Genomic DNA, 9538 nt, shown 5'->3' with positions numbered 1-9538 from the left:
CCACGTGACCGCGGGCGGGGGCGGGGCGGCGGGCCGGGAGCCGCCGCCATGCGCCGTCGGGGGCCGGCCTGCTGGGTGCTGCTGCTGGCGCTGGGGCTCTGCCGCGTGCCCGGGGCGCGCCCCCGGAACGTGCTGCTGATCCTCGGTGAGTGCGCCCCCGCGCCCCTCGCCAGCGAGCCCCGCAGCCCTCCCCGTGTGCCCTCTCTGCTGCCCCAGACTCTTCGCGCTCGGCTCCTCGGAGAGGGAGGCCGGGGCGGCCTCGCCCACCGCGGGCTCCGCAGGGGTCGGGCCGGCGTCCAGCGCCCCACTCCTGCCGCTGGCCCTGACCCTGCACCGCGACGCGTGCCCACAGCAGCCAGGGCCAGCCCTGCGGGCCCCCAGCTCGGGCAGCTGGGTGGCCTTCCAGAGCTCGGTGGTCCACAGCCCCCAGAGGGGATGCGGTGGAGGAAGGAGCTGGGGTCCAAGTCCCCAGAGACGCGACTGGGTGCCGGCCGGGGTGGGGGGTGGGGGGCTCATCTCCTCCCCAGCCGGAAAACCCTGTAAGTTTGCCCTTCCCTTTTCAGACCCGGGAGCGCTGTGGCTCAGCTCTCCTCCTGGCTGAGCCGCACCCCCCCCCCCCCACGCCACCCAGCTGCCCTCTCTCCTTACCCCATCCCCTCCCAGATATACAAGTTTTTCTAGCGCTCTGCTTTTCACGAGACTTGGTGACCAGAGCGGGGCTGTCACAAGACAACCCTGTTCTTTCCTCTTTTGAGGTCTGAGGCTCTGCCAGATTCACTCTTTCTGATTAAGTTTGTGGTCTCCAACCCGCCCTTCCGCTGATTGTAACATCCAGCTGCTCTCCTCTGAGGGCTCCCATCCGCTCCTCCCTGCTGGGGACACTGGTGCAGAAACCACAGCTCCTGCAGGGTCTGCGGAGCCCCGGGGGCTGCCCGGCCACACCCACTCGCTAACACTCGACCTGAGTATTCCGTCTGGGGTGTCGTGCCTGCCTGGGTACCAATCCCACCCGGTGTCAGGCCACCGGAGTTTCACGCCTGCCTGCTGACCGCTCGCCCAGTTCTTGTGCGTGCCTGGTGGCGTTCCCACTCAGGTGGCACGCCTGCCCAGATCCAATGCCCACTTGGGTCCTGCCGCCTGGGTGTCACGCGTGCCCGGGCACCAGGGGCCCAGGCCACCACAGCAGGACTGCGGGTCTCCCTCAGTCCTGAGTCCAGCCCCCCGGGGCCTCTGCCTCTGCCTTCCTCAGCGGACGATGGGGGCTTTGAGAGCGGCACTTACAACAACAGCGCCATCGCCACCCCTCACCTGGATGCCCTGGCCCGCCGCAGCCTGGTCTTCCGCAATGCCTTCACCTCCGTCAGCAGCTGCTCTCCCAGCCGCGCCAGTCTGCTCACTGGCCTGCCCCAGGTGAGGGCAGCAGGGGTGTGGGAGTGTCGCGAGCCCCTCCCTGACCTCCCCTGGGGATGGGTCCACCCTCTTCTCCCCACTCCCAGCCAAGCGGGTTCGAGTATGGGCTAGAGGGCGCCCTCTCCGCGGCTCTGTGGGACCGTGACCAAATCACGTACTCGCGGACCTCAGTCTTCTTACCTGTGAAATGGGGTCTTGAGGACACCTCGTTCCTGGGATTCTTACGGGATTGGCCAAGCTCATGCTTTATATGGAAAGCGCATAGCCAGGTGCCTGGCACGCGGTTGTCCGGGGTTGACTCCTGTCACACTGTTATCTCGGGAGCTTGAGTGATGGTAGGAGCTATCATGTAAACGTTTACTCTGTATCGTGTGTGCTAGAATATGTGTAGGGCGGAGCTTACCATTTTGAGTCTTTTCTAAAATATTTTTTAAATGCTTTTTCATTTATTTTTGAGAGCACCCCCATGCGAGGCTGTGGGGGAGGGGCAGAGAGAGAGGGAAGGAGACAGAGCGGGCTCTGTGCTGACAGTGCAGCGCCCAACGCGGGGCTCGAACTCCTGAAGCGGGAGAGCGTGACCTGAGCCAAAGTCAGGAACTTAACCGACTGAGCCACCCAGGCGCCCTCGTTCCAGTCACTTTTTTTTTTAAGTGCGTGACTGAGCGACATCAGATACGCTCACGTTATCGCGCGGCGTTCCTGCTGTCTACCCCCGGAACTTAATCGTGTTCCCAAACCGAAGCTCTGTGCCCGCTGCCTCCCTGCGCCCCTCCCGGCCCCCGGCCCCTTCTATTCTAGTCTCGTCTCAGTGCATGCAGTTGCTACGGTGTGTGTCCTGTGGGCACTGGCTGATGTCACCGAGCGTAGTGGCCTCGCGGGAACGTCGTAGCAGGCGTCAGGATGTCCTTCCTTGTGGCCAAAACACCGTGTGAGGTTCCGTCGCGCGGGTCTGGCGCACTTTGCTTACCTGTTCAACCGCCGATGGATGCCGAGGTTGCTTGTACTCCTCTGACTGTCGCGACTAACGCTGCTGTGAACTCGGGTGCACGAGTACTTACTCCCGATGTGTTACCCCGAGACACCATCTTCCGGGGAGCCGGTGTGCTGTGTGCGTCCCCATTGGAGAGACCAAGGCCACGTGTAGGCGGCCCCTGTGTGGCCACTACCCAGACGCTTCCTGGAAGGTTAATCAGGCAGCTGTGAGCTGCACTCCCGTCCGGGCCGTAGGAATGAGGAGAGCACCGTTCCAGCTTGTCTTACGTCTTTCCAGTCTCAGTTTGTAACGTGGGCGACTGTTTTTTTTTATGCTGTAAAAAATCCAGTTAATCGGGGCGCCTGGGTGGCTCGGTGGGTTAAGCGTCCGCCTTTGGCTCAGGCCGTGATCTCACAGTTTGTGGATTCGAGCCCCACATCAGGCTCCACACTGATGGCACAGCGTCTGCTTGTGATCCCGCCCCCCCCTTCTCTCCTACTCGTGCTCTCTCTCTAAATAAGCTTAAAAAAATCTAGTTAACAGCGGTTTGCCGCCGTGGCATGTGCTCGTGACGAAAAAGCTGGAAAACCCAGGTAGACAAAAAAGCAGCAAATAAAAGCCCCCCCTTGGGGCACATCTCCGGCGCGTTGTTTCCCCTGCTGACGTCCTACGGTAGGGGCCTGAGGGAGAGGCCGCGGAACTCTCCCTGGGTGCCGGCTGCCCGGGCCGAAAGGGGGCCCCCCGGAGGGCCCGGCGACGAGCCATGGGGAGAGCCGGGGCAGGTGGGGCCCCGCGTCACGCGCGTCTCTGCCGCAGCATCAGAACGGGATGTACGGCTTGCATCAGGACGTCCACCACTTCAACTCCTTCGACAAGGTGCAGAGTCTGCCGCGGCTGCTCGGCCAGGCCGGCGTTCGCACAGGTGAGCGGCTTCCTGCCACAGCGGGGACCGCACAGGCCCCCTCGGGGTCAGCCCCGTGTCGCCTGCTCTGAACACCCGAGGTCCTCGGCCTTTCCCCTGAGCCCTGGCTCCGTGAGGACAAGGGCCCGGGCTGACCGCCTAGAGGCCACACCGGGGCAGGGCTTTGCGGGGGGGGGGGGTGCAGAAGGGAGCGGAGGGGGACGGGATACCTCAGGGGCTCTGGAAGGCCCGTGTCCCCACCTCCAGGCATCATTGGGAAGAAGCACGTGGGGCCCGAGCCGGTGTACCCGTTTGACTTCGCCTACACGGAGGAGAACGGCTCTGTCCTCCAGGTAGGACGCAACATCACCAGAATTAAGCTGCTCGTCCGGAAATTCCTGCGGACTCAGGATGACAGGTGCGCGGAGGCCCCCGCCCCCTTACCACCCACCCCCTCGGCCAGATGCACGTCCCAGAGTCTTTAGTTGGGATTCTTGGAGACCCCAGGTGGAGGAGCGGGGGAGGGGGAGAAAGTTCCAGATACTCAAGTCAGTCTGGTCAGAGGGAGAGGAGAGGGGACGTTTTCAGTTACAGAGGAGGGGACGGTCCCGAGGGGTGTTCCCGCCTAAAGAATGGGGCTCCGCAGCGTAGAAAGCCAGGTGGCATGTCAACCAGCTGACCTCAAGACTCAAGCCCCTCCCCACCCCGGGCAGGCCCTTCTTCCTCTACGTCGCCTTCCACGACCCCCACCGCTGTGGGCACTCCCAGCCCCAGTACGGGACCTTCTGTGAGAAGTTTGGCAACGGGGATAGCGGCATGGGGCGGATCCCAGACTGGACCCCCCAGGCCTACGACCCACAGGACGTGGTGGTAGGACAGCCCCCCGCCGTGTCTCCAAGATGCTCGCCTACCCTTCTTCCGCCTCGTAAATCGGGAGGGGGCTTGGCAGCCTGGGCCCCCGGGCGTGTGACGTTAGCACGTTTAACAGGAGACCCACTGGATCCGGTTCCCGTCCGCGCGGCTGGCAAACAAGTGTTAACGTGTCTAGAAGCGGGGACATTCTGGGCCCCACCATTCACCGTGGAGCAGGATTTCGGGCCCTGGGAGGGGGGCTGGCCCTCATCTACCGCCGTTCAAGCACTGGCCCCCCCTTCCCCCGGCCTCCGTGCTCCAACCCTGGCTTTGCCCTCACCTGCTCCCCCAGGTGCCCTACTTCGTCCCCGACACTCCCACAGCCCGAGCTGACCTAGCCGCCCAGTATACCACCATCGGCCGCATGGACCAAGGTGGGTTCCAGGAGCCCGGACGGCGGTGTGCTGCAGCTTGCAGCCCGTCCTGGACCAGAGGTCTGAAGTCGTGGCAGCAGGGCCGTGTCCCCTGCAGCCTCTGGGGCACAGGACAGTCCTCCTGCCTCCTCCGGCGTCTGGGGGCCCCAGGTGTCCCTTGGCTCGTGGCCGCACCCTTCCAGTCTCTGCCCGGCCTCACATAGCCTCGTACGTCTTGGCTGTGTCTCTCCTTGTAAGGACCCTTGTCGTAGGCTTTAGGGCCCACCTGGATGATCCCCTGAAGATCCGTGACGGTGACATCTGTCAAGTCCCCTTAACTAAATGAGCTCACGTTCACAGGTTCTGGCGGGTTTGTTTCCCTTCGCAGGGACCGCCGTTCAGCCACTACAGAAAGTTGGAACCTTTATCGTTTGGTGCCATTAGTGGGTGGTGACCTGGGAAGGGGAAAAGTGTGGGGGGACTCCTGTCTTCCAGCCGTCGCCCCGTATGGTCCCTGCTACCCACACAGGGCAGGCATGAGATTCCAGAAAACAAACCGGCCGTGCGGGTGCCACGGATGTGCTGAGGGATGGCCGGCGTCCCCGGCCCCCTCCAGGACAGGGTGCTGGGTGAGGGGCCGGGGCGGTGGCCGGGGGGGGGAGGGGGGCAGACAGCAGAGGTCCAACAGGTGGATGGAGGAATGTGTGAGTGCCCGCCCCTCCCCGCCCCTCCATGCCCGTCTGTGGCTGAGCTCTGCTGTCCCCTCCGCACCCCCAGGGGTGGGACTCGTGCTCCAGGAGCTGCATGAGGCAGGTGTCCTGAATGACACCCTGGTGATCTTCACGTCCGACAACGGGATCCCCTTCCCCAGCGGCAGGACCAACCTGTACTGGCCGGGCACCGCCGAACCCTTGCTGGTGTCGTCCCCAGAGCACACGAAACGCTGGGGCCAGGTCAGCGAGGCCTACGTGAGCCTCCTAGGTATGGCTCCGCAGCTCACGGGGGGGGGGGGGGGGGGGAGGAGGGCGGGGGCAAATTTAGTGGTACCACCGTGTCCAGACTGCGCTCGACACCCGCTATCTTACGTGGTTCCCATACCACCTGGGCAGAGAAGGGAGGGCCACCCCGTTCTATAAGTGCAGATGGGGATCAGAGAGGTGAGGTGAGTTGCCCAAGGGCACACAGCTTGTAAGCGTCAAGATAGGATTCTAGCCTTGGTGTCGCTGCCCCTGAGACTTGCTTTTTCCCCGGGTGAGTGTCAGAGCCCCCTGGAGTGATAGGGAACGTCCGCGTGGTGTGCACGTGGACATCCCCAGAGTGTCGGAGAATTTGCATTGCTGATGCCGGGGAAGCTGACTTTGAGGGGCCAGGGCAGCTTGGGGCCCACATCGCCCTTTGGCCCCAACGCACAAGTTCCGTAGCGCTGTGGCCACAGCACAGGACAAGAATAGATGAGGCCCTCCGGGGGGGCTTCCTTACGGACCTGAGAGATTTTACCAGGAGCCCCAGTATTGCCAAGTTGGAGCCTCTCATTAACCCATTGAAGGCGTCACGTCCTGGAGGTTTGGGGCCACAGTGGCAGGTTGGACCCAGCGCAGCTCCCTGGTGGCGATCTGGTGTGCAGGGGGGCCCTGCAGCGTTCCAGAAAGGCTTGGATCGAGCCCTTCCGTGGTGGGGGCTCTCGTGCCACGGAGGGCCGATGTGCCGAGACCCCGCCTCCTTTGCAGACCTCACGCCCACCATCTTGGATTGGTTCTCCGTCCCTTACCCGAGCTACCCCATCTTTGGCTCGAAGACCGTCCGGCTCACCGGCCGGTCCCTCCTGCCGGCGCTGGAGGCAGAGCCCCTCTGGAGCACCGTCTTTGGCAGCCAGAGCCACCACGAGGTCACCATGGCCTACCCCATGCGCTCCGTGCACCACCGGGGCTTCCGCCTGGTGCACAACCTGAACTTCAGGATGCCCTTTCCCATCGACCAGGACTTCTACGTGTCGCCCACCTTTCAGGACCTCCTGAATCGCACCGCGGCCGGCCAGCCCACGGGCTGGTACAAGGACCTCCATCACTACTACTACCGGGACCGTTGGGAGCTCTACGACCTCAGCCAGGACCCCCACGAGACCCGGAACCTGGCCGCTGATCCACGCTATGCCCAGGTTCTGGACCTGCTCCAGACCCAGCTGGCCAAGTGGCAGTGGGAGACCCACGACCCCTGGGTGTGTGCTCCCGATGGTGTCCTGGAGGAGAGGCTCTCTCCCCAGTGCCGGCCGCTCCACAATGAGCTGTGAGGGTCGCCGGGGGCACGTGGGAGGCCTCCCCACGCCCGGTCCCCACCTTTCCAGCTGAGGCGGAGGGAGGGGCAGCGACCCTCCCGTCTGAGCAGGGCTCTCCCTGATGCTGGGGTCATTGCTGCCGCTGCGTGGAGGGGGGAGTGGTGGGGCCTGTGCCCGGCTCCTTCCTCCGCCCGTGGGAGTGGGGACGCAGTTGTCCTGGTGTCCGAGTCATGTCTCAGCACAGGACTTGCAGGAAGGGGGGCTTGTTTCCTGGGTTCGGCTGGGAACCTGCCAAGAGAAGGCGCTGGGACCTGGGGCTCGAGACCTTCATTCTTCAGAGCCCACAGACGTCCCCGCGCCCTTCACCCGGGAGGAGATGGGCCTCTGGGTGCCCTGTGGGTGGCGGTGGCCCCAGTCCACACTGTATGTGGGAACCCAGTGTCTGGCTCGTGTCCATCCCTGGCCTTGAAAACTCTTCGAACAACCCTTGAGCGTGTTTTGCGTCCTTCGCTTTGCCCCACGGTCAAGTTCCCAACCCTGGCGGGGTTTCTGCCAGGCTGCTGATCCGTGGCAGGCTTCCCGGGTGCCGAGTTTCGTTCTGTGGTCTGTGTGGGCAGAGCTCATCCTTTCTGAATGTCCAAGCACGAAGACCCCATCCTGTGGCTTGGGTCAGTTCTGTCCGGCTGGACACCCGTGCTGCTGCTCATAGCTGCCCCGGACCTGCCCAGCTTCCACCTGCTCAACCTGGAAAGACCCAGAAAGAGGGGGCTTTTTCCCTTGAGTGGCGGGCTCCTGCCTTCCTCCCCTCCCCTGCCAACCTCATCCTGGCGGCGTAGGGACAGAGCCATGGTCCAGGGCACTGGAAAAGCTTTATTTCGGTAAAATACATAGAAGTTCATTTTCTGACCTCGTTTGCGATAATGGCGGTCTGAGTTCTAGAGCAGCCGCCCGAGGCACTCAGACTCAGGGCCACTGCTGCCAAAACTCCATTCAGTCTGTGACCGTGGGCGGCAAGGCCGGGTGGTGAGGGGACCCCGGGGGTCCCTGCCCAAGCCACGCCCAAATGTCTCCTGAGCTCTGGAGGTGGAGTAAAGGTCCTTTACTCTGGAGAAGGAGCTGGTGGGGGGGGGGGGGGTACCCAGTTAGAGGGGGGCAGTTCCCAGGCTCAGGGGGAGCCCAGATGGCATTTGTGCAATGTGTCTGTGGAAGGCTTCTCGAGGACCCCCCACAGGTCCCCCAAAACCGCCAGGCACCGCTGAAAATACTGTTTCCATCCCTGGGAAACTAGGCTTCCCAGCACATACACACAACTCTCTAAATTGGAGTTCCTGAGGCACCTGTCTGCCATCAGGAGCTGAGAAAGTTAGCCAGGATGACATCACAAGAGGGGTTGTGTCTCTGCTCTGGGCAGGGATGGGAGTGACCGTGGGGGTCATCAGGGCTACCAGCTTGTGGCCACCGTGACTTTGGAACAAGCCCTTTGGCACATTGAATTGCAAAGGGAAGTACAGTGGTTCGGGTCCGACAGGTCGTTTTCTGGACATCTGGGGCCTCCAGCTCTGGGAAGGCTCGGGAGACGCCCCCGCTGCGGAAATGTTCTCGGGGCGTCTGGTTCCAGACCACGCGGAGCCTTGGAGGAGGAGGAGGAGATGGTCCGAATGCCCGTTGTCCCCTGCATGTAGTTCAAGGTCAGACCCTGGCGAGAGAGGGGAGCCGATGCCCGGAGAGCTGGGCTTGTTTGGTGAGCACCCCCAGGGCTGTGCCTGAGAGGCCCTGAGCTCAACGCACAGGGCCACGTTGTCGGGGACTCCTGTGGGGACTCAGAGGTCCCCACAATTTCTGGAGGGGACTCCGGGGGCGTCAGCGGGGGCTCTTCTCTGTCCACACAACCTTCTTCTGCTCGTCCGCGATGGCCAAGCGGACACAGCCGAGCAGGGTTTCCAGGTCACTCCAGCCATCGGGGGCCAGGTGGCTGTACAGACAGGGCACTTCGTCCAGCTCGCCCTCCTCCTGCCTGCCCGCCTCCAGGAGCTGCCTCTCCGAGGTGTTGAGCTGCTGCAGGGCCTTCCTGCACGGGCCGGACACGGGGAGGGGGGGACCCCTCAGCGAGAGCTGCGTGCGGCGGCCCAGCGCAGAGCCCCAGGAAGCCGACCGCCGGCGCGGAATGCCAGGGGACCAGCACACGGGCCACGCGGCACAAATGCCCTGCCCCGCTTTGGGGGTCCGAGCGCCTCGTAAGGAAGACAGGAGTCAGGCCCCGGACGACGCTGCACGGGTGTGGGGCGCGGGGTCCAGTTTACAACCTCAGCTGACAAGTGGTAAGGGGGCAACAGGACGTCTGGGTTTGTCCCCAGCCACACCCCAAGTAACGGTGTTCAGCTCCTGTCCTCACCCAGCGCAGCTGGACCGTGAGCTGCTCGTACCCCAGCGAACACGCGGCCTTAGTCAAGGCGGGTGCCAGGCCTCCCTCACTGTCAGGGCTGCTCCCAGGGGGGAGGCTGCAGGTGCTTGTCCCAGACCCCAGGCCGCGCCCTGGAGGCACGTGATGCCAGGCTCAGCCCCACCGCCAGCCCTCGGGGTCCCACCTACTTGAGTTTCTTGGCCGCCTTCTCGTTGACGGAGATGTGGACGATGATGGGGAAGATCTCCGACCTGTGGAGGGCACGGACGCTGTCCAGCCGGACGTCCAGGAGGGCGTGGGTGTTCTGCAGGGGACA

General features: G+C 63.7%; 2 protein-coding genes across 5 annotated transcripts in view; one reads left to right on the top strand and one right to left on the bottom strand.

Annotated features, from left to right (window-relative positions):
- The first annotated feature begins 7 nt into the window (after positions 1–7).
- On the top strand, positions 8–7719 carry SGSH (N-sulfoglucosamine sulfohydrolase). The gene is made up of 8 exons (XM_060645183.3): positions 8–145; positions 1250–1410; positions 3200–3305; positions 3552–3702; positions 3998–4154; positions 4489–4570; positions 5327–5530; positions 6277–7719. Exons 1-8 carry the CDS (start codon positions 49–51, stop codon positions 6834–6836), a joined length of 1518 nt encoding a protein of 505 aa, XP_060501166.1. The 5' UTR covers positions 8–48; the 3' UTR covers positions 6837–7719.
- A 111-nt stretch (positions 7720–7830) lies between these two features.
- CARD14 (caspase recruitment domain family member 14) overlaps positions 7831–9538 on the bottom strand; it is a 37296-nt gene continuing 35588 nt past the window's right edge. For all 4 annotated transcript variants that reach the window (XM_081791136.1, XM_081791137.1, XM_078438038.2 and 1 more), the window contains 2 exons: positions 9411–9526; positions 7831–8889 (listed from right to left, as the gene is read on the bottom strand). In XM_081791136.1, the coding sequence (XP_081647262.1) occupies positions 8682–8889; positions 9411–9526 (324 nt within the window). In that variant the 3' untranslated portion in view covers positions 7831–8681. The remainder of the gene's footprint in view (positions 8890–9410; positions 9527–9538) is intronic.

Source organism: Panthera onca, chromosome E1 (assembly GCF_046562875.1).
Source record: "Panthera onca isolate mPanOnc1 chromosome E1, mPanOnc1 haplotype 2, whole genome shotgun sequence".
In the NCBI taxonomy this organism is placed as follows: domain Eukaryota; kingdom Metazoa; phylum Chordata; class Mammalia; order Carnivora; family Felidae; genus Panthera; species Panthera onca.
The sequence above is the reverse complement of the archived record's forward strand: the minus strand, read 5'-3'. Positions and strand labels throughout refer to the sequence as shown.

Excerpts from the sequence above, each read along its gene's own strand:
- SGSH (XM_060645183.3), top strand. The coding sequence starts at position 49 with ATGCGCCGTCGGGGGCCGGCCTGCTGGGTGCTGCTGCTGGCGCTGGGG. Across the intron at positions 146-1,249 it reads GAACGTGCTGCTGATCCTCG|CGGACGATGGGGGCTTTGAG; the intron begins GTGAGTGCGCCC and ends TGCCTTCCTCAG. Across the intron at positions 5,531-6,276 it reads GGCCTACGTGAGCCTCCTAG|ACCTCACGCCCACCATCTTG; the intron begins GTATGGCTCCGC and ends CCTCCTTTGCAG.